Consider the following 24,862-nt stretch of genomic DNA (forward strand, 5'->3'; position numbering starts at 1 on the left):
ATCTACATTTCTGCCAGGTAACCTGTAACAAATCCAGAGCAGACTCCCCATGTGGGCGTGCAGCTCTACATCAGCATCCACGAAACGGAGAGAAACCTTCAGAGCCGCCTGGATGACCAGAATGAAGTGAAAATGCAAGAGTCAGCTGTGGGAGACGAAGGCCCGTGACTCATCTTTAAAGGCGCTCCTTATTACATCTTTAATCATCTTCCTTGATGCGCGCGGACAGCTCCACAGTTGGCCTCCAGAACTAGTGAATTCACACCCGACGAGTCACTCAGGAGGCGCCATGCAGGCGAGCTTTCCTTTTTAACTCCGGTTTTATTCTTCCTCGCCTCCATTCCTCCGAGGCCGGCGGGGGCAGCCTACCTAAGAACTGAAGTGGTGCGCGGATGCTCGTGGGGTCGGCTACATTTTTCAGGGGGAGGGAGATGTTACAGCATTCCCAGTGTTTTGAAAGTCTCGCCTGAGTTTTGTCAAACTTGATCCTGACTGACAGACTCCCCAACTAATTAAACTGTCTCCGAACTAGATCTGAGATAGAGGCGTTCCTCTCTGAAAGCCTGTCAAGCAAACAGCTCCCTAATAACACCGTGACTGACATGAGCTAATGTTTGCAGAAAGGGAAAAGTGGTCCTCGGATGGAGGCCGCTCCTGAGCGTTTAAACTGGAAGAGAGAACACTGAGCGTGTTTACACACTCTGGATACTCAAATGAACTCTAAAGCAATGAATTATGAATTCCACATACAGGCCCCCCAAGGAGCTCATTTCATGAAAAAACACCAAGTACTACTAAATGTATTAAAAAATAAAATAAAAAAGCATCCCAACGGTTTGATGTTAGCTTTTCAAGAGGCATCTCCAGTACTGAAATAAATCTTTGTCCTGTTTGAAGTTCCTTTTCTCCTGATGATTCCAGCTCAGTTTTGCAGAACCTGATTGCCTTGTCATAAATTATACACAAAAAGACCAAATATTTTCAAAATATTATCATTTGAGTGAAAAGTCTGACTCATGCTGAGGCCTAGACACACTGGAGGGGCGGGATGGGGGGTAGCATACCAAAATGGTCAATGTTGCAAAACCTGTACTCGTCCTGCTGCGTTTGTAAAGGAGGGTGGGACTTATTTTGCAAAAATAGTCGTAAACCTCGTTGTCTCTGAGCTGTATTCTTAAAAAGGCTCCCCATTGTCTCTTCTTTTTGTAAATATTACAGGAAATCAGTCAAAACATCGACAGCATTTTTGGGCCCCCGTTGGTTGTAGATCCATAGAAAAATGGAATGGACTGGTTGGGGTGGAGCTACTCATTGGCTGAAGGTCATTACGACAAAAGAAAGCGACTTTATTCTTCTTCGCCGCCTGCAATCTTCTCTCAAACAACTTTAAATGCTCCGTATCAATGAAGTACCAAAAGCCAGTTGGAAAAATAAAGCTGCTGGATGACCTCCATTGTTCTTGTTAGGTTCACCCCGTATGCGTCGTGACGGTCCAACATTGAGGGGAAACACTCACCTGAATTGCCTGCACCATTCTAAACTGTACCGTACAAGGCCGTACCAGATAATACCGGAGCATACCGCTTAATGGAAACAAGACTTTAGAGCATTACAGGTATACTTAGTATATACTAAAGGCGAGGTAGTATACTTCAAGTTTACTTTGTCTATAATATCCATTTTAAACTTAAAATGATCCAATTTAGTGTAAAGAAGTATTCAGTTAATATTCTACACTACACATACATAGTTCATTGCTAGGGGTAGAGCCACTATAGTAAAACACAAACTGAGCCTTTTAATTTTTTTACCTTTTCTGCTGAAAACAGTACATTTCAAATATGAGAACAGGAAATCTACAAGGGGAAAAGGAAGCTGACTACAGGCAATCCACTGCATTTTCAAAATGAAATACTAAGTACTCCCATCAGTTGTTTCAAAGTAGAAAATCTACCATTTGTGACAAGAAAATAACCATTTACTCATCAATTTTAAGACAACAGCCATAATCTGACACTTAAGTTGGATCTCCAAATCATTGACTATAAATGAGAACTAGACTGAGTGACTTCTCCCCGCTGGCGTTCCACACAGGAAGTGTCCATGGGCTCCAAGAAGCCAAAATCCCAAAGACTTCTCTAGAGAAATAAACAGCTGTTACTCAGTCAGTTATTCTATTGGTCAGAATAACCATTCTTGCTTTGATACCATTTTTAACATGTTCTTGATAATCCTCTTTTTTCATATTTTATCTTTATTGCAAGTTATTCAAGTTTTACACCGTCTAATCAGATATGCCCCACATCCAACGTTCAAATAATTTGACAGATTTTGTGTTTCAAGTGGTAGGGGGTGTGGCTTTCCAACAAGCTTACTCGTGATTGGTAAGAGTGGTTGCCTTTGAAACTCAGACCAATTCAGACCATCACTGCTCACTGACGACATCTGGTTCCAACATGGTGACGAGAAAAATGGCGACTGAATTGACTTCATTTGGAAGTAAACCGGAAATATGGGTGACGTCACACTCAGTCCAGTTCTCAGATGGAGTCAATGACAAAACAGAATTCAAAGTGAATATAAAGTTAGGTTACAAGTGAGAAATCTTTTCCGCACACTTAAATAATTGGTTGTGTTTAAAGCAAAAAACTAAAAACTTTTTTTTTTGCTCACGTCCCTCTACATCTGCAGTTGTTAGTTTTTGTAAAAATGAAAAAAAACAAAATAAAACCCCAAGACCAGAGGATGAAGCAAAACTGTCTTATCTGGTTTTTAAAAGCCCGTGGATGAAAAATGAGGCTTAATTAATACTCTGCAAAAACAAATGACAGCTTGGTATTTTCAAAGCGTTTCATCATCATTTCTCTGTTATTTGATAAAGGAGTCCTGCTGTTTCTTTTCTTTTTGAAGCCTTTCTTTTCTAAAGACAAAGAAAACTTGCTTTCCTCCAGCTCTGTAAGAGCAAACAACCATTTATTCTTTGACCTTAAACAATGTCTACACAACCAGGCTCAGTGAGCCGAGCTCCCTCCGTTCCCTCGGCAGCTTTTTTACGAGCCAACAGTCAAACTCACAAATTTACCAACGTCAAATATTCCGCCAAACAGCCCCCTCTGAGAAAAGACTCCGACATCGGAGAATGCAAACACGAGCAACTAAAGTTTAGAAACTGAAAGAGACAACAGAGAGGCTGAGTCTCTGTGCAAGGTCATACAGAAGTCTGCCAAGAAAACGTAGAAACGCAGAGCCAATTGATGACCTCTAATGGATGCCTATTAGTGGGACACTGTATGGACACTTGCTGTATAAGCTATTATGTCCTCTCAGAGATTCCTTCAGCCATAATCTCATTTAATGCTTTTGCAAAACCAATATTTATACATTGTAATATATTGTGATGCATTTTAATGAAATAGCGACTGACAGGGGCTGGTATCACTCCAAAAGAGTAATTAAAGTAACTTAAGGGATTAATTTTTAATGAAAATGGATAAAAATGACCATTTAAAACATTAAGATGTGTAGAAAAAGGCCTTAGGTGGACAAACGCTTTAGATGGTACTGCTCATATAACTGAATGTTTACACTGTGAGCATGAGAACTGGCATTGGTTCTGTATTAACTTATAAAAAAAGACATATGGAGACCTTAGGGAGACATTCTTCAGCTCATTTTTCTGTTGTAGTCTGACAAGGTAATTTATGATGGCAGCAAACACTGCCACACCCATGACAAAATGGTGGTGAACCCCCGTGCATTGTACACTTTCCCCCCACTTGAATAAGTCTTCATTCTTTAAAAAAAAAAGTTTAAAAAAATATTTATTTTGTTTTTTCAGTGTTTATTCGTTGCAGATAAACTTAAATATTTTCCTTTGGCTTAATCAATTTGGTTTGATTAATTAATATCACCTGTTTTTTGAGTTGCCAGTGCTGAAGGTGGTGCTGGTCGCGATGGGTGGGGCTGAGGTTCTGCTCCTGGAGGTTCTGTTCCTGGAGGTTCTGCTCCTAGAGGTTTTGTTTCTGAAGGTTCTGCTCCTGGAGGTTCTGCTCCTAGAGGTTCTGTTTCTGAAGGTTCTGTTCCTGGAGGTTCTGTTCCTGAAGGTTCTGCTCCTAGAGGTTCTGTTTCTGAAGGTTCTGCTCCTGGAGGTTCTGCTCCTGGAGGTGTACTGTAACGCCTAAGCAGGCGGCCAAACCAGCACTGCCCTTAAATACTCTAGTCAGCCAATTGGGTAGGAACCATCTACACAGGTCTTCCAGGGGAGCAACAATGAACTTATTTCACTTCTGCTTCTTTTTCTTCTGCTGATTGTTTATTAATTTGTTAATCTTGTTTAGTGTACTTCTTTTCTTCTTTCTTTTACCATTAAAATAAAGTTTTAGCGGTAAAACTTTAGCCTTGTCTGTTGTCTTTGCTGAATCATGTTAGTGTCCCCCATGTTTGTTAAGTGGTTTGATCCACTACACTACGTTCCCCACGTGTATCTTCTGGATTAATTCTGTTCCTTGGTCTGTTCAGTTGGTTAAATTAACGTTTAAGTTTGTTTACTTTGTAAATTCTGGTTCCGTTGACCTCTTTTGTGGGCTATTTTTTTACCTTTGTTGCAAAAACTGTAACTTTCATTTATTGATTAATTTTCTGATGTCCTCTTTACCTGCTTGGTCGCTCACCTAATTTATGCACACTACAGTCGAACATGGTGGTAGTAGTGTGATGGTATGGGGATCCAAATGAATTCCTTAACAAACCAACAATTCTCACTGTTCTTAGATTATGAATCTCTTAAGAAACAGAATACATATCCAAACACATCAGCAGATCTTCCTCTGGAAGGATGGAGAAAGCAAAGCTGTGCAGCAAGTCACTAAATCACTGTACGCCATCCATACTTCACTACCAAATCTGATTCTCTGATTGGTCAAAGTTTGACCTGGTTTAACTTTCAACACGTGTTCAATGGCCATGTATAACGGTCTTAAAAGGTCTTAAAAGTGTTTGTAGCATTGCGCGAACGTGGGAATTTTGAACGCAGGAGCCCCAAATGGGCATATACAAAAGAATAAGAAAAGTAAAATTTTAACACGTGCAGCAAGATGCTGGAGATCTTCTAGCAATCTGTGGTGGCCAGCTCCTTGTTCTCCTCTGTGGTCTGCTGGGAAAGCGACATTGCAGTCAGTGACACCAACAGACTGAACAAGCTGATCAGGAAGGCGGCTTCTGTCATTGGCTGCAAACAGGAAACATTTGAAGCAGTGATGGAGAGGAGGTCACTGAACAAGATCTGATCCATCATGGACAACCCAGAGCATCCTCTCCACCCTGTTCTGGACAAACAGCGGAGCTCCTTCTCTAGGAGGCTCAGACAGCTCCGCTCTAAAACTGAACAATACTGGAAATCCTTCCTACCCAACACAATAACGCTGTACAATAATTCACAGCAACAGATGACCTTTGTACATTTTTGCACATTTTGCACATTTTAACCTGTTTGTAAATAGTCTTTAAATTATACCACCTTATTTGTTTACATTTATGTTACATTTTTTTTTTTTTTTTACATTTTATTTTCTCTTATGTCTACTATTCTTTTTTTATTGCTGCTGTAACGAACAAATTTGCCACGAGTTCGATCAATAAAGTATTTCTGATTCTGAATCAGGGAGTCAGAGAATATAAATGGGGTTTCATGGACTTAAGTGACTTAAATGCATGTTGCTGAAAGCGGCATGAGCGTAGCTTTAAATGTGGTTGAGAGGCTGTTTCCAATCATGACAGTAAACCTCCAAAGTATCTGAATCCAAATCAACTCAAAAACCAGCAAAACAACTCCTGATTTCTAATTACTTTTTAAAAAACGCAGGCAGGTTTATCTTTGCTAAAAATGAAAAAAAAAGTTTGGAAACGACATTTAGCGTTTTTTTGGTCATCTTTACGTGACTTTTCAAAGTGTTTGATGATTAACGATGACCCGATTATAAAAAAAACTTTGGAACAATTTGGAGTAGTCTAAAACTATCAGAGTACTTTATTTAAAATATTACAAAAATAGTTTTTTGCATATCTGAAATGCTGGAGTGAGTTTAACATAGAGAATTTCACTATAGTTCATGACGTCACAAAAGGGTTTGTGTTTGAGAGCTTCGTTCATGTCAGCAGAATGACCTTGAAAGAAGAGCACTTCACTGGTAATCTCATGTACTGGAGTACTTTGCTGTAAAGTATTCATACAGGAAAAAAACGGAGCAGCAAAGCTTTGCTTTGAAACGGTAAATGTGAGAGAGCTGCTGCTCTTTAACCTCCTCCTTTACTCTTTATCTTACCTGCCTTTAATTGCTACAGGAGCATCACTTGACTCAGTGAAGGAAAAGTTAATGAGGAGGATGAAATACGTGATTAAGTGTTCAACTGTCTCCTTAGAAGTATAATGAACTTAAAAGGCGATTCAGCTTATTTAAAATATTAGGATCATAATGAAAACTTGCAGCATTTAGAGAAACTTTTGCGGCGTCTGTAATTTCTCAGGTTAGGAGTAAAAATGGCTCGACGCGCTCAGCAGGGATTCCTCTGTCTGTGACAGGAGCAGGAGCCCTCAGCTCAGGCTTAAAGGCACGGCGTCAGACAGGAAGGAGGCTTACCGGAGTGTGAACTGCTCCACGGTGGAGTTGGGCATCAGGTAGAGCAGGATCCTGAGCGTCTCTCCGGGCTTCAGCGGTTTCTCCGGCAGCCTCAGGAACATGTTCTTGTCTAGCTGCTTGTCCACCAGCAGCTGCTCCTGGGCGGCCTGGTAGAGGCTGATACTCCCGATGCGCAGCAGAGGGTGCTGTGACAGAGGCTCCCTGGACACTCCTCCCCGGCGACCTGAGCCCTCGCTGCACTCCCCTTCCTGATTGGGCTCGTGAAGCGTGTAGTACAGCTCAGCCTGGAGGGTCTCGCTCGTCAAGCCGTCCAGGAGGCCGTCGCCTTTCCTCCTACCCAGAGGGGCTACGTTTGCGTTGAACCAGGATGGAGGCAGGTCCAGCTGGGCCAAACACTGTGCCAGGTTACCTCTCAAGCGGCACGAGGTCTTAATTTCACGGACGTCCCGGAAAGCGTGCAGGCGGACGCACGGCAGGTTGTCCTGGGCTTTGAAGTCGTCCCAGTCCCGGCCTGCGATGTAGAACAACACCTGGACGGTGGCGTTGTTGGAGTAAACTCTTGGCTGGACAATGAACGCCCGTACTTTCCAGCCGACGGTGAGCTGGCCCGGGATGTCCAGCGGGCTCGCCGGCTGGAGCAGCTCCTTGGACACGGTTTGGTCCTGGGCAAAAGGCCCGAAGCTTATGTTGATGGCAGGGAGGTCTTTTGTCTGGAAAACCACGAAACTCTCGGAACGCTGCAGCGGATGTCCAGTCCTGGAGCTGCCGCTGCCTCTGCCAACCGTTTGTCCTGGGATCTGCGCCTCCCGCAGGAAAAACGCCAGCTGGGCGTTGGACATTTTGAAGCTGGCAGGCAGGTACACACTGGGCGGTGGAGGACTGGCCGTCATCGCCGAGGAACTGAAGAGAGAATCTGAGCTGGTTGGAGAGATTTTACCTGCAAGAGCTGTGAAGGGAGAAAAAGAAGAAAAGAATTGATCAGATCAAAAAATAAAACAGACAGAGAAACAGGCTGCTCCACTTAGTCAGCTGTTCAGAGGCCAAAAGGTCAAACTCACTAATCCCATAACAATCCAACATCTGTCCTGAAGGTGTGGACACACACTCAGTGTTTGGAAACTTTTTCAGAAACAAAACTCTGACTTTCACAGCAACAACATCCCTCATTAGATGACACACAACAGGAGGATAAAGGTGACATACTTATCAAAATTACCCAAAGTTGAGCACAAAGATGTAGTTGCATGTCCCTGTGGTCCAAATCATAGATTAAAAGTCCCATATTCCAAACGGTTTAATCATCTAAATCTCATCCCTTAAATCTAGAAAATGTTCTTGAATTTCCCAAAAGTAAATCCTCCTCATAGATCCTCACAAACATCCAAAGATCCTTAAACTTCTGCTCATCCTTTTGTCAAAGCCAAACAGTAAAAAAAGAAAAAAAAAGAGCTCCGGTGTCTTGTTCAAGCCTCTTGAACTTGTGCTTTCCGCTCCCCCGTGGTTCAGGTCCCGGCTCTCGGAGCGGCTTAGCCTCACACAGCAGCGCGTTCGATCCCAGACTGAGCACGGCTCCAGGACACACTCTGACAGACAGGGGGGGGAGCCTCCTGGTTGGTGGGCCGTGCAGAACTAGAGACAAAGCCCGTGACGCCGCCCCATCTTTGCCACACCTAGTCTGTAATCAGTGTTGTAGCTCCGGGTGGTGGTGGTGAGCGGCAAAAGTGCAGCTCCATTCATCCTCGCCCTGAACGAGCTCCTGTGTGAGTGCAGCGTTTGAGCGAGGAGGATGGCGAGGAGGAAGGGGAGGGGAAGGGGGTGGGATGCACTGCTTGGGAGGCAAAGAGAGGGAAAGGAGAGAGCGAGGGATGTAGGGAAAAAGGAGGGATTAGGTAAGGGCTATTGAAGAATTAGCCTAGCAATGTCCCACCCCCCTTCTAAAATCACCCCCTTTACCCCCCTGTGGTGGGCTTTAGCCCAGTGAGAATGGGGTGGATACCAAACTATGGGGGAGGGGGATCAGCCCCCCCCCCCCCCACCACCTCCACTCACATGTGCCTGGAATTCCCACCATAAAGGAGAGGAATCCACGGACGTGCGTGTCCGTGTGATCTCCACAAAAGATGAGGCCACTCGCACAAATGAGCAGCGCTGGCTACTTAGCAACTGCCCCTCTTCATCTCCCCCCCCACCTCTCAGGAATGCCCCCGGTTCAGTACTACCGCTCAAATCTCCCCCACTGCCACATGTTCTCTAAATCGCACAACAACTTAACAAAACTGTGAGACTCTGCTGCTAATCCTGGCCTCAGGAAAGGATCGAGGATGTGCTTCCAATACAAAGATTCAACTCCACTATCAAAGTAAAGCGTCTAAAGGATTTCACCGCCATGTTTGAACAGTAAATAGCTTCAGCAGCGGTGGCCTTGAGCGCAGACGAAGCCTGAATCCCAACACCTGCCGAGTCTTTTCCCACAGACTGCTGATGTTTTTCCAGCCAGCGGTGAGGCGGCGGCAGCAAGGACGTGCGTCCCTGTGACGCCCGAGCACCTGCTCCAGGTCACAACAAAACGCCTCGCCGCGGTTTCCCGGGAGAATCCAGCCTTTTTGCTTAAATCTGACTTCATACACTGTGCTAATTTCACCAGTGTGCAGAATCAACAAATATCTGATGCTTTTGCTGCATCATCAGTTTGTTGTTTAGCTGATGGACCGTTTCCAGCAGACTTAACCGTGCTTTTATGTAGCGTCTAATTTTAGTGCTGACAAGTGTGTATTTCAGTCGTCGATCTTTTCACTTTTAAAGCTTTCAAATAAATTCTCAGAAAGACCAAGAATGTTGATGCTTTTTCCAGGAAGTAAATTTGGGGTTTTTAACAGTTTTTTCCCCCTAAAGGTTTCTCTTTAAATGTCAGCGTAATATTGGCTTTTGGTTGAGCACTTTTGTTCGCCTAACGTTACCCAGCATTTACTACTTTAGACAGCATCTATGGAAATTCCAGAGACTTCCATTCAGAACCAGTTCAAGCCAAAGCGGAAAATATTTTCCATCGTTTCCACACAATGTTAAAGCCGTAGTCCCAGCTGCCCTGACAGGTGAATGCAGAATGTCTGTGCGTGAAAAACAGGGAAAACCGGTATGGGGTACGTAGGTGACCCGCACGAAATATTAAGGTCTTACACAGCTCTGTGAACCCGTATAGAGAAAATGTTCATGCACAGTTTTCTACGCACATGCTGCGGGCAACGGGTCGCAGTGAACACTTATAAGGGTAGGTGAGACACAGGTGTGTCGTATGGATTTTTCTTTTTCTTTTTTTGATTGTCGTTGTTCCATTGGGTGAATTTAGTATAGCAAAGCAATTTGCGCGATTTCATAGTCAATGTAAATTCAGCCACTGGTACGTTCCATTTTCATGACGTCCCTTGAGGGCATCGTATGAGGCTCAAGGGAACAGGAAGACACACCTGCGCTCCCCTTAGGATGGGCCGGTTCTCCACGTATACCCATCAGGTCAACCTCCTTGTTGGTGTTGTTGGTGTACCTCAAGGGTCAGTAATGGGCCCATAGATATTTACTTTCGTTTTTTTTTTTTTTAAGTGGTTAAGTCTATTCTCTGGAAAGCTCTTCTGGTGTGTTATTAAATATTGAGAAGCCAGACTTTTTGGATCCCTCCTTTCGGCAATAAGGTCGAGTCTTGGTCTAAACGTTGATGCAGCCGTCCACAGACTCGGACAACCCTAAAACTTGCAACACCTGTTCTCATTGGATAACTAATCGTTTAAAAAAGCGTGGACATATTAACCCCTGTGATATCCTAGGCACTTTAACATTGGGAGTTGGGTCATTTAGACCCACTAGACAGTGCTCTGAACCTTTTTTCTTCAATGATCTGTGATCTTCACTGGTGTCCATGGATTACATGAAATCTTTCCACCTTTATCCACCTTTGTCATGGTAGGGAGAACACGTCAATGTAAGGGGGGGGTCATCTAAGATAGCACAAGGGTTACAAGCATTACTGTTTTTCCTTTCAGAAGTTTTAATGTTTTAAACTTTACTATTTACACAGATAAGAAATCAAACAGCTCTAAATGTTTCGGCATTCCAGGGTGTTATTTTTCTAGAAACAGTGTAGTGATTGTATCTGTGCATCGACCGGAGCCAAAACACAATGTTTTTAGCTTCCAGGAAACCGTGGAGCCCGCAGAGCTCTCAGTGACACTGATACACTCATGTGAGGCCTGAAGGTCACCTGACTGCTCGCCAAGAACCTCCTAATCCTTTTCAAATGTAATGAAACTGTGCAGTGACAATACATACATCCAATGCAATCAAGCAAAACAAATCCCTGCCCCGCGCTCTTCGCCCCGGAGGCCCCTCTGGCATCATCTGAGAAGGTGATAACAGCCGATGATGCATCGGGGCATGCTTGTCTCATTTCAGTGTAACAACATCAGCGGGTCGGCGGCTTTGAGAGGAGCGCGGACGCAGATGGGCCCCCATTGTGAAACCCTACCTCCTTCTTCCACTTGACTCCCATTAGACCTCGGGCCAAATTGAATTGAATTCACTTCCTGTTGTGCTCCCATTACGAGAAACATCTGCTGCATGTGCGCTTAGCGCCGCAGAAAGAGTGGGCTCCCGGTCAAAGGGCAGTTTTCTCATCAAATTATTTTATCCAGCGTCAATTAATTAGGACCCCGGGTCACTTTTGGGCAGAGCAACAACACTTCTGTGCAACAAGAGCACTTTTACTGGTAGATATGAAAATAAATGATTCAGACAACAAAACTACTGGCAGATAATTTCGACATCAGTCAAACTTTGGAGGCTAAAAAATTCAGCATCAGCAACGTTTCAGCAAACAGAATCACTGAAAAGGAAATTCTGTTAGCAAAAATGCTAAAATGTTTGTGAAAACAGAACACTGACTGAATAAAAACGCTTCACTGTGTGAGCAAAAGCTGTCAAACATGAAAGCAATCTGCAGAGTTATGGGGGGGTATGTGGAGTGGGTGTTATGAGCAGGGCAGGCATTTGATCTTCACAAAGAGAAGTGCATAAACTCTTCAAGTAAAAGGTCAGAAAAAATGTAGAGGAGCTTTAGAGAGACATGGAGCATCCTTACAGCATCACTAATGTTCCAGCGCCGAGGCTGTCCATGTCGATAGGTACCCCCCCCTGGCTGATATGCTTTGGAGTGGTCAAATGCTGCCTCTCAACTCGCACAAGGAGACACATAAGTGCCGCTCTGCAGCGCAGGATCCCCAACGTAAACACAACGTAGCCTCTCATCGCTTTGGATAAACCTCACTGTGAAACAAAACAGGTGCACTGACCCTTTAACCAATTAAGTGACCTGTTTTTAACGAGGTTTGATTGCACAGTAAGTCGGATTTGAACAGAACGCCTCCATTAGTGCTTCTACTGTCTGGTATTTTAGCAACCTTGCATAAAACCAAACTAACATTTTAACAAAGAATGTAGAAAGTCAACGATGCAGAACATGTGATACTTATTTTTGACGTGTAGCTCTTGAAGGGCCCGTAATATGCTATTCCCAAGCCTTTTATCGTAAGGCGTATCCATGTGTGTGATAATATAGTACCTTTGGCACACAAAATAATTTTTTAAAAGTAAATATGGGTTATTTTCCTGAGTTCTTTTTCCTACCCGGAAGTAAGACAACTTGATCTCAGAGGGTCCGCCTTTCTCTCCTTGTGGGTGCCGCCCATTTCATGATGACAAGCGTGTCTGCGTCTCGAAAACAAACAACATCAAACAACTTCCAATGTTGAAAGGAAGAGCACACTTTATTTAGATGTCCATTTTTGAGCTTCAATATCTTTCAGTGTCCTTGGAAACTGCTGAAAGGAGAGGAAATGGTCGACGGATGGCTTTGTTTGAGCTGACACCAGATTAAAAGACTGTCGCCGTTTCCCAAGACAATGACAGAGGCGTACATTGGAATGAGAAATGAACTAAACGTGAAATCGAGCTGGGTGGACTTTGTGAAAACCTGACTTCCTGTGAGTCCTCAGATTCTCTAAGGGCTACCTGGACGTGAGCCAATCACTGAGAGGCTTGTTCTGTGAGCGTGTCCATTTTTGGAAAGGTCAGGTTTGGAGATGTCACTGGAAATGGCTACAAGCACCGAGCTGCAAAAAGGTCTTCAAAGCAGACCGACCCAGGCCAAATCCGACTCTTCCACGGGCATTTGGCCGTCCTCGGCTGTGGAGAGTGACTCGTGAGCAGAAAGGAAGATATTCCAGCTGCTTTCCTTCTAAGCACTAAAATGTCTTCATATTAAAACAAACTGTATCAGCAGACACTCTGTTAGGGGTCAGAATTAGAACTACTTACACTGTAAGTACAGTCCTAAATCCACACCTGAGGGCCTCTCAAACTGTGAAACCATTGAAAACACTGCAGTAATCTGGAGAATAAACTGACTTATAGCAGCGGCGACTTTTGAAAAATTGGTTAAAAATCGTGTTCTGTCTGACCTTTATTTTAGGATTAAATTAAACCTTTGGTTTCACATTTTTCCCCAAACCTTACAGCCTGGTGGTAATGGGTCTGCAGAAGTAAACTCAGAGGGATTATCTTCACGATCAGGATTCTTTTTTTTAATCCTTCTTTATGATGTTATACCAGACACAGTGGCTTTGGCTGGGTCACTGTTATTGTTTTCTTTGCCCCTAAAAAGTGTATATCTTCTAAATCCACATCCAAGTTGCAAAATTTAAATTTAGACATAAAAAAATACCCAGAAGCTATTTCATATCTGCTTGTAAACGCTTTCAGAATTCCTAAACTGAAAAAAATCCCCAAAGGCAGAAAAAAAAGAATTTTCTTCTATGAAGATGGTATATCAAAACTTTATTCATTTTGAATTTTTATTTATATTTTTCGGTGTGTGTTGACTTTTTTTATCTAGTTGTACGTTTTCAATTATCTTATATGTTCAAAGGTGTCCTAGGTGGGAATAAAACTATGTTCTAAAAGCTTAAACATTTAAAGAAACTTCTCTCCATCCATCTGCAATCTTATTTTCATCCACAACATTACAGGTTCATTTGGGAAATGAAAGATTGGATGGTTTAAGATTTCTTTATCTTGTAGGTACAAAAGTGTTTAACATTAAAATCAAAATTCACTTTGATATGTTTTTGCTTTATAATATGGTTCTGTCCATTCATAATAATCGGAATTTTATTTAAGAGCAGTTTGCCAGAAGTCCTTGGTTATATTTAGATGAAGCGTATGTAAGCCCAGGAAAGATTTGTTGTTTTATCTTTTGAAGTACTTGCAGGAAAATCCTAATGTTCCTCTCTGAGCGAAGTCCATTCTCATCTCAATCAGACCTTTGCTGCAGCTGGATTATCTCAAACACACTCCAAACATGTCCTGCTTTATCTTTCATCAGTCTTCATCTACATACAGAGGAAAATTAAATCCAAGCTGCCGCCTGACCGGGGAGGCTTTTGCTCAGTCCATGTGTTCGCATGAAATCAGATCACTTTGGTGTTTTAGAGAGGAGCAGATCCGTCATTCTGCAGACTGTCGGGCTGCGTTTCCACTCCTAGCTTTTCCCGGGGGGGGGGGGGGGGGGGGGGGGGGGGGGGGGGGGGGGGGCTTTGTTGAATCAATTCACAGTAATTGAAGGTGGATTCAGAAATGTGGAAAAACAATGAGGACACTGAGAACTTTGACTTTTTCAAAAAAATTCTTAGACTTTCATTTTATGTCAGGCGCTGAGTCCAACATGTTTTTTCTGATTACATTTGTTGAAAAAAAAATCTTTGCTACTATTTTCTTTAAAGGGCATATATCATGCAAAATCAACTTTTTGAGCCTTTGAGTGTTTTATGATGTTCTATCCTCACAAAACATCCCCAAAGCTTTTGATCCATTCTCACATTTCTAAGTATTCCTCTAAAAACCTGCTCTTTAAGCACCAGCCCCTCCCAATCCATGAAAACAAGTCAGTTCTCACATTGTGATGGCACAAAGTGAGGAACCGCCTCTTCCAGGAAGAGTCGGCGCTGCCAGCCCCGCCCCCAGGCTAACACACACGCCCCCGTTCTAAGTTAGTTTAGCTGATCTGCTAAACGTTTTCCTCTTATTTGAAAGTCCATCTTTGCAAAAGTTCGGTTGTTGTTTTTTTTCTGGTGGGCGAAACGCAGACACGCTGCCGAGGCCGGCTCTAGGTTGACGTCATGAAATGGGCGACACCCACAAGGAGCGAAAGGCGGAGCCTCAGAGATCAAGTCATCTTATTTCCAGGCAGCAAAACGAGCTGCAAAAAGAACTCATATTTCATTTAAAAAAATCGTTCTTTAGTGTTACAAAGGTAGAATATTATCACATATATGGATGTTATTTCCTCTGAAAGGCTTAAGAAAAGCAGGATAAAAGCCCTTTAAATGCATTGAGGTGTAAATTACTGATGCTAGTGAAAGCAAATCAACAAAACCTTTAAGAATCATTTTTGTTTTATTCTTCAAAGAAAGTCAGGAGGCTTTGATCCACTTTCAGTTACCTGAAACTGTTAAGGCCCGTACACACCGGGACGAATATTCGCCAGGCGTTATTCGCCAGCGTTTTTCGCCACGTTTTTTGTGTTCACACCCAGGCGATTTTCGCTGACGATGAGTGGAGTGAACATGCAATTTCATTCCCTGACATTAGATGGCGCTTAATGTAAAACAGAAATACTCCTGTACACAAGGTGGCGCTGCGCAACTTTACGCTTCTTAAAGTCGCTTTTCACTCAGAAGAAGAGAGCAAGTTTTTACACGCTTGTCAGAATCAAACAAAGAAAACATGAATATTTCAAGCACCAGTAGCTCCAACTGGTGCTTGGTTCGGGGATGTTTTAGAATGTCCGTCATTATTGCTTCGCGGCTGTGTAGACGCTACTTGGCGTCTATCTTCTTCGCTGGTATGTGTGCTCAGCAAGGCAGTTTTGTGTTTGAGCGCCCCCAAGTTGTGTTTTACTGTAACTTCAGAAGCTCCAGACACGTGAGCAAAAGCGCCGTTCTCATTGGTCGAGTAGATTTCGACGCGACGCGTCGAAAAAAAAAAACGAACCCGAGGCGTTTTTTTTTTTTGACGCTTTAACGCCTGGCGTTTTTTCGCGTCGGTGTGCACACTCTCATTGGGGCCCTTTGTTTAGTCACGAGGCGTTAAACGTCGGCGAAAATCGCCGGCGAAATTCGTCCCGGTGTGAACAGGCCTTTAGATTTTTCTCTCTTAAGGCTCGGAGAACTTCCATCTGGCAAATAAATCAATGTATCTAAAGTCTGACTGAAATGCATTAATGAATAAATATGGATATAATTTCAATCTCACTGAAATAGTTGGTGATTTTGGATCCAGGATCCATGCAAAAGCTGCAGCAGTGATTGAAATGTTAAGTGGAGGTGAGTAATGCACGGATAGAGCACAGGTGTGAGGGCGGCACAGGTACACATTCATGCCAACGGCTACACACACACACACACACAAAAACAGGAAACATTGAACAGGCAGAGAAAGGAAAAATAGATGAGCAATCTTTGGATCCACCTTCCTGTCACTGACGTGATCCCGTGTGGGCATTACTCTGAGATTCACTCAGGTTTCAATCAATCGCCCCTCGTGGACAGGAAGTAACCTCCACCGGGACAGAATCCACACCGCAGCGTCTCATTTAGAGCGGAGAAAATCCTTTATCAGTTTAATTTACACGAGTTACGCAGATGAGAGCGGAGATTTTCTAAATTATATTCACACTATTGCTTTAATTAGCCATAATTTGCTGATTAAAAGAGAAGAATGTAAAACAGTGACACCATTAGTGGAAGTGGAACATTTCATCACTGCTACTTTATATTCTCCCATAAAATCATATACATAATTTATGGTATGAGCTGCCCTTGAGGTTCATGAGGCCGTTTGCATAAAGCAACAACGGATTGGTGTGGTGGCATTCTGGTCAAAAACCTGAAAAACCTGGGAAGACGCTTGCAGCTGGTTATGGCGCCTTCAAAGCTCAACAAAAGCAACAGTGATGACTTCAAATATTTAAAAAACTAATTTAAAAAAATGCTACCATCACGCGGATATTCTTCCATGGCAGGAGGATCGCACTGTAAGAGTTCCCCTGAAAAATGACAATGACAGGGGGTGAAGGATTACATCTCCCATGATGCAACAGCTGCTTGCGAAGAATTGATTGTTTTTCTTGTGAAATACTTTTTTACTTGAGCAGAAAAAGACTTACAGTTTGACCTATGCAATGGTGAAAACATATACACTCGTTCCAGGTTTCTGGCTCCTTTACCCTAAATCAAGCTGTTATTTTATAATGAAAAATGTACATTTTTCTCACAAAAAATAGTCAAGAAAATTCAAGTATGGGGTATTATTTATTTTAACACTAAATTCAAGTAATGTCAGAGAGTTTTCTAAAAGAGCAAATTCTTCCCCTACCCTTACGGCTTCTCCCTACCCCTCCAATCGTAGGGGCTTTTGGAGGGTTAGTGTTGTCTGAAATGGGTTCTTAAGGGCTAACCCTCGTGGCGGAAGGATACCAAGCCCTCCGCCACGAGGCTGTTCTGCGTTGCGCCGGGCCGCGGAAGAGAAACATATTTCTTCACGTGGGCGAGCTCTGATGCACAAAAGTTTACATTGAAATGTAAACAATGACTTTTTGTTATAGCAGGACCGTCTAAAAGTTAGAAAACTAATATTTTCATGTGTTTTTCTGAGCGCTAGCCGATCTTCGCTAACGTAATTGACCTAAGTCGATAAAAACAGTGAAAACAATAGGACCTGTTTATTTTCTGTGCAGGTATTGTGTTCTGGATCGTCTTCTGTATATTGTAAATAAATAAACAAAGCTCATTCAAAATGCAAAGAGTTTCAGAGTTCTATAAATGTCTTTTTTCACTTTTCAGCAGCTGCAGACGACCACAACATCCTTAACGAGAAGCTGAGAGTGAAACCTCTGCACCGCAGAGTTCAGCGGGGTGCTGCCCCCCAACTGTAAACAGTCAGTGGAGCGGCACATCTTCAGTATGTGCGGCGTTGCTTCAGCTCGCCGCAGCTTTCACTGCTAACTGGCCTTTTGCTTCTTTTCTGGCAGATGGAGGCACGGCTGCTGCATGCATTAGAGGGGTATTGATAAAAGAATGCAAATGCCTGGTGGCAGCAGCGTTCAAACCTCAACACTATTCAAGGCTGACTAAATCTATAGGGCTGCAGACGAGAGGGTTTCCCGTGGGGGACGCTTTGTGTGCAGTAAACTTTATTCAAAAACGTTTTTTAATGGACCAAATGTGAAGAACGGTTAAGAGAACTGACGGATCCATGCAAGCTTAATTTCCTTTCATTGTGTTTACGCCACAAATGTTTCCAATAAATGCAGGTGAGCTTCTTTGTTTTTCTGTTTTAGCTTCTGGAACAACCTAGTCAGGCCATTGCAGCCAGATAATTAGCCGCATGCTGCGTACTTGCCAGGCATGTGATGCACGTTCAACAATGCAAAGAACATGGAACGTGCTTTGAATCTGCATTCACACCGGCTGTGTAGACTCACTTTTAAGCGCCCACTTTCAATGAAAAGTCTATGTAAATGGATGTCAACCAGAATTTCGGCCTTCTGCGTTCAGAACGCGTCCCTTGTTTTTTTACTGTTTACTAGCTCATGTCTGCCTCGTACAATTGGTAGACCCTCGGTGTGCCATGTCAAAGCAGTGGAAATCCTGCAAACCTGCTCCACGCTTTTTCTTTCACAGCTTTCAGTAGGATCTATAAAAGACCAGATGTCATATAAATATTGCCGGGCACAAAAAGGAAAATATTGTCTCCTTTGGGACAATGTTTACAACGGTTGGCACTTTCGTGTTTTGAAAAGGACGCTATCCATACGTCACTACTAAATCCAAGTCCCTGATGGGTCACAGTTTGGCGTTGTCTCAATTTAGTGTCAAGAAGTTCACAGGTTTAATTTCCAGCATGAGATCAATGAACGCCAGATTTGTATGAGAACCGCGACTTAAAAACTTGCCTAGTGATGCATGACTGCGAGTATTCTGAATGCAGAAGCCCAAAATTCGGGGTTTACGCGTCTTTACGTGGACTTTTCGTTGAAACACTTGGCTTGAATACGAGCTAAGTGCTGATGTAGCATAACTCACAACTCTCCTTACGGGTGGATGTGTGAGGCACGCAGGTGACCCGCATAAAATATCAGGGTTGTAGACCGCTTGAACCCAGAGAGAGAAAATGTTTATGCACATGTTTTCCTTAGGAGTACCTTTACAACATGTAAGGTAAGAAAGGGTGAAGTAGGTGAGATGCAGGCGCAATACACTGGTTAGTGCTGTTTACATGTTAACTGCGTGCTCCCAGCTGTAGCCTGTTAAAAATAATTTGTGTGGACATCCTACCGGCGTCCTATGAGCATTTCCGTTTCACGTGCACACCTTGTGCATGTGATGTTTGTGCATGGTTAATAAGGAGCCATTACTTGCACCTTAATAAGGACTAGAGTGTGCCATAAGTTTATATAACTTCCATTATCCTTACAAATGCTACAAAAAAGCCACGACAATGGTAGGTTCCATTGTCATGACGTCCTTTGAGGTGGCCTTAAGGGAAATGCGAGACACACCTGCGCTCCCCTTAACATGCGGTCGCTCTTCTCTACGACCCTCCAGGAGCCAGGACAACCCAAAAACCCACAGCACCTTTACGAGTTACATGTGATTATAGGTTATATAATGATGTGACTCTTTGTTTTCAGCTTCACCAAAAATGTCAGTCATCTCCAACTGAGCAAAATCTATAAACCAAACCAGGGTTAAAGGGAGGAGGAGTGAGTGCCAATTCTTCAGACTCGACACTTCTTTCTCTGTTTTTATCACGTTTTTTCTGAAGATGGATTTGTTGATGACAAAGAGAACAGAGCAGTTCAAAGATGTTCACACTCATATCACTTAGAACCTGCATTCAACAAGTGGAAGGATACTCTTTGTTTGTCCCATTTCCTTCCCTGGCAGCCTCAACCCAGCATTCACGGTAATTGCCATGAGTCTCATTAACGCTACATTACAGTGATTTGTAGGTTATACATTGGCAGTCTTTCAGTGTATTTGACCAGATTCAACAGCCCAGCTTTAATTGCAACCCTTTGGGGATAATAAAGCTCTTCTAAGAGCCGTGCAACACATGAAAGATCCCTTAAAGACCATCTATATGTCCTGTCTCCTGGTGTTAGCCGTCAATAAGCTTAGAGAAGGTAAAATGTAAAAAGCCACAGCTCAAATGGTAATGAAAAAGTTCATAACCTTGTGTTTTGTGGAGCCTCGTTTGACATTCAGTCTGCTGATATAATGCAGGCTGATGTGTCACCATGGTGATAAAGGAAATTGTGCTCAGCTGGGTTTTCCTGACCACAACTGAACCCTGCCTAACGTAGAAAAGCACTAACGATTTAGTGGCATAACTTTAATGAATAGCAAAGTTAATGGATGTTACTGTTGGTAATTAGTTACTACCATTATGAATCTTCTGACACACGAGGTGTATATTTGTATAAACCCCTTTTGTATTTGAGGCTAAACCTCGTTTATATTAACTATATTTGCTTGCATTTCCTGTTAGACCGGTCGGAGAAAATAAAAGAGAAGGGTGAAAATGAGGGTGAGATGTTAGAGGTGAGGATGAGGGTACAAAAGCCAGGGGGAAAAAATAACAGGCGGTTAAAGAGGTTAAAGGATGATTAAAAAGTAGAAGGGGGTAGAATTACAATACACAACAAACTAGTAATTATTTTTACTGTCAAATGTAGGTGTTAGTCAAAAGGGTGGGGCCTGTCCGAAGATTACAGTACACTCAAATATTACCAAGGGTTGCCCCAGCAAAAGCTTTGCTCAGGCACTAGCGGAACCAAGGCTGCCCACCAGTTTTCAGCCGAAGATCGCAGGAGTTTTGATCGCTGGACAGAGACTAAGCATGACTGTGACATGTGCTATGTCTGGACTTTAGGTGTGTGTTCTGCTTTCCACTGAAATACACAAAATGACCAATTGAACACCGTATTGAGCTTTGGGGAGTAAAAACAACTGGGAAAAGTCTCATTAATGCACAACAAACTTCTGAAAATACATTTCTCTCCATACTATTCTTGACCGACCTCATTGGTGTTTTCTGGATGTAACTTATGAATTGATCTAAACTGACACACCAGTAGTAGAAATGCCCCCTGATCTGCCCTGTTGAGTGGAAATAGACCTTTTAATGAGCCGGAAATACGAGTGTGATAAGTCCTAAGGCGTACGAGACTCCAGCCCAGACTACCAACACTGTTTCCATTTCCGAACTGTATTCAGTCCCTCCTTTGACTCACAGCTGGGAACTTGCATTTTCACCAATGAGCCAAACAGCTGTCGCATCTCATTTTTTGAATTAATGAAGCTTAATTTATGGGTGATCAGCTAAACCCTTCAAAGTTTTGACTAGGATTGTTATATCATCATTTTTCCAATGGCAAAATTAAAATAATTCTGGCTCACGGGGGAAAGACTGCACCGGGAGTGAAGGTTGGTCTATAGTGATCTGCACCAAAGGCCCCAGGCAAGGCTGTGGTGGAGTTTCACCCCTTGACCTTTATCCCAATGACTCCTCTTTAGTTTCATTGCCGATGGTGATATTTTTCATTCCCTCATTGGTGTGCATTTCGTTTAGTCATGGGGTTAACATGCTTCTTACCTTTGTTCAAGAAAGCTATTAGTGAAGTTAAAGAGTTTAGAGCACGCTCACTCTGAGTGTGACTGTGGCCATCGATTTTCTCCTGTGGGGTTTGGTTGCTTTTTCTTTAGCTCTTTCTCTGAGGGCTCCTAAAACTTTTCAGATTCTCTGGACATCAGAGCAGAATTTTCCCTGAAGACCAGAGTTTTTTTGTTATAAATGTTTCTAAAAAAGATCGTAAACCTCTGTTCTAAGTTGTTGTGTTTTGCAAAGGGGTAGGCTGGTGAGAACTCGGCTGTTCTGGATCTTATCTTGGGATAGTCGAGTCCTGCTGTGGGCCAAACCCTCTGAGTTCTGTGCTAAGCCAAAAAGAAAATCACAAGCTTCCATTCTTTCTCAAAATGGTCAAAAAGAACGAATCCTGACAATCAGAGAAGTTACCTAACAAAATAAAAATAGGATTTTTACCTCCATGTAGCTCAGAAAGAGTTTCGGGACCAAACCACAAGTTTGCTTATTAATGTTAAAAAGTACAGTAAAAACATAATCTTTAAAAAAAGACTTCTTAACATTTATTTTTACAGCATGAAATTCTGCTCTGCTGATGTGTTTTATTTTGTTGTTGCTTTTTATCAGTGTTAATATTTTACTGTCCTTTCTTTTTAATTTTTGCTTTTTCATGGTTTTAACTGAGGATGCACAAAAATATCAGTTATTGACAATCGTGAATCCATCCCATTTATTCCATAAGTACACATTTGCCGATAGTAAAACCTCACATGGGTAATTCATGCTGTGGTTTCCCCCGACAACCCTTCTCCTCACCCCCGCCCCTCCTGCAAGCTGTGATGTCACAGCTCAGCGACTGCTCTTGAACAACATGGCGCTGCATTCACCCGTGTGGGCTTCATTTAGTTTATCGGAGACAAAGGATTTGCTCGCCTTTTTGAAAATACGTGAGACAAAAGTGCCACAAGCGGGAACCTAACAATCCATCGCAGTGACCTGTGCAAAGACAACGAAGCTGTCACCAGTGCTAATGCTAGCGGCCATCCAGAGAACAAGCGGAAAGCCTCTGGACGGGTAACTTGGCGTCTAATAAATGTAAAAAATTAAACAAGAGTGACCCACAAGATGATGAGAGAAAACTGTGAAAATAATAACATTTCCTGAACAGACGTTTGCTTTCGCAGAAAACTCAAAGCTTTTGATTTAACTACTTCTTTTGCACTTATTATTTCAGGCATTGCTTTTATTGATAAGTGTTCTTGTTAAATTGTTATTTATGTTAAAGTCTTACTTAAAATTCTGACAACAAGCATTCCCTGTTCACAAATGTATGGCGAAGCATAAAAAAGCCATTTACATGTAAATAAAATCATACAATCGTTTTTGATCTGTACACTGTTTCTTTGACCTTACAAAGGAAAAAAAGCCGCCTAGTGGTTAACCGGTGAACTGACATGGCTCCAGTTTCTTTTACAGATTGTACAAACCTGTCTTTATCTTTATTTTTAATAGAAACTTTATTTTTTATCTTATTTTGGCTCCAAAAAGGTTGTAAAACGTTTTCGTTTGCATCTAGCTTATTTCTAAAGCAGAAAACAGTTTCCTGCAATTGTTTATTAATTCATCTGAATTTGGCAAACAAATGTTTAACAAATGCTTAAAGACTCATTTCATCCCCATCTACTAATCCCAGCAGTGAAGCATCTCCATGACTTCATCCTCAAAGGCTCCAGATAAACCAACACTTTGTGCCCACAGGGCTCTTATTTCAAAGCATATTCATTGCTTGTGTTAAAAAAACTGTCTATTGTGATGGATTCCTATTGTATAACAGCCTCCCTCGTAATGATGGCCACCCCCCAGCCAGTAAAAAAGCCCTCAGAGCTCTCTAAAGAGTCTTTTTGAGGAAAGAGAAGAGGATATCTTTGTTTCAGCTCTCCCTTCTATTACTGTCACACAAAAACAGTTGTGTTCCCGTGGTAATGGGTTACACAGAGCTGCACTAAATCACCATACGAAACCAGAAAAAGGAGACTCCTGAAGAGGGTTTGCTTATGGGAAATAAAAGAAACCTGGAAAGAAGGAAGGATTTTAAAAGCATTGAGCTTTTCTGTAAGAAGAGATGAAAAGATAGAAGATGGACTTCCCTTAATACCAACTGTTTCATTTAGGAAAATTAATTCTACAACTTTTAGAAGATGTTGGTCTCTTCTAGAAACTTTAGAAAAACAGTCAAAGCAGTGCTCTTAAAATCTTTAGTAAAGTAAATATTTAATAAAATCTTCATCACTTATTAAGAAGACAAACTTTGGTGGTTTTCATTTCTCCTATCATTTCATGATCCCCTGGAAATTGTTTGAATCGATTTGGATTCTAGCATTTTGAGTGAGAAAAAACAGCCACAAAACAAAAAAGATGAAAAGTGAGGTTTATTGTTCTCCAAAGAGAACATAAGAATTGTTGCGTGAGCTGGTGATTCTACAACGTTCTGCTGAAAAGAGAAAACTGTTTGTCGTTATTTACTGTTCAGAAATGGACCATTTGGGTCATTGTTGTGCTTCAGAACCTTTGTGCTGATAGACACCAAACAGAGTTTAATATTCCATCAATTCTAAATGTCCCCGCAGACCATCAAGGTACCACCGCCGTGTTTGGTGACCACCATCACGTTCTCCTCAATAGCGTGGCGGGATACCCGCCTTCCAGGAAGTTCCTCTTCTGTCTCATCGCTCCATAGGAATTTTGTCCAAAAGCAAAATCTTTCTCCTTGAACTCAATCCATATTTGTCGCATTAATGTCACTTATGATTTCCATCTCTTTGGAGTAGATCCTGAGGTTCACCTAGGTTCACCAGTCTCAGCTGAAGCAGGTCAGCTCATCAGGTCCAGAAAATATGTCATAAAATTCCAGCCAGACACAAACCGCCACTATTCATTTCTCCTCCCTTATCAGTTGTCAAACGGCTGGTAATTCGATGTCTTGAAATAAACGCTACCCAAACGTCACTACCATAAGCCGAGTCCCTGGTTGCTCAAGATCGAGTGTTTTAACTTTTAACATGGCTGCTTGTTTGTATGTAAAGACTAAAACCGGACTAAAAAGTTGCGTAGCAACACACGACCGTAACAGTTTTTTACGTGGAAACTCGAAACGTGTGTATATACGCGTTTACATAGACTTTCCTTTACTTGAACACGCGTTGCCGTGGCCGGTGTGAACGTAGCATAATAGGTTGCATGTAGCCTAATGGAGCTGTAGCAATCCTGAACTCTGGACCCCTGATGTATCGGAGAACTGGACTGAATGGCCAAATGAAGTCCATTCAGTCGACATTTTTGGACCAATATGGACGCATCCATGTTGAAGCCAGACGACGTTAATAAGCAGTGATTGGTCCGAGTCGGTCTGAGTCAACGTTTCTATGGCAACCCCTTGAATCAATCAGGGGAGAGTTTGTTGGAAGTCCCCACCCCTG

At 42.5% G+C, this 24,862-nt stretch overlaps 1 protein-coding gene across 3 annotated transcripts in view; it reads right to left on the reverse strand.

Annotated features, from left to right (window-relative positions):
* Positions 1–24,862, reverse strand: part of tmem132e (transmembrane protein 132E) — a 477,315-nt gene that overhangs the window by 144,705 nt on the left and 307,748 nt on the right. Inside the window, exons 1-2 of one of the 3 annotated variants that reach the window (XM_023962718.1) lie at positions 7,852–8,471; positions 6,636–7,581 (exon numbers count right to left, since the gene is read on the reverse strand). In XM_023962718.1, the coding sequence (XP_023818486.1) occupies positions 6,636–7,525 (890 nt within the window). In that variant the 5' untranslated portion in view covers positions 7,526–7,581; positions 7,852–8,471. Of the gene's footprint in view, positions 1–6,635; positions 7,582–7,838; positions 8,472–24,862 lie in introns of those variants that run through there. The other 2 variants (XM_023962716.1, XM_023962717.1) reach the window with 2 other exon arrangements.

This window comes from Oryzias latipes, chromosome 14 (assembly GCF_002234675.1).
Source record: "Oryzias latipes chromosome 14, ASM223467v1".
Classification (NCBI taxonomy): Eukaryota; Metazoa; Chordata; class Actinopteri; order Beloniformes; family Adrianichthyidae; genus Oryzias; species Oryzias latipes.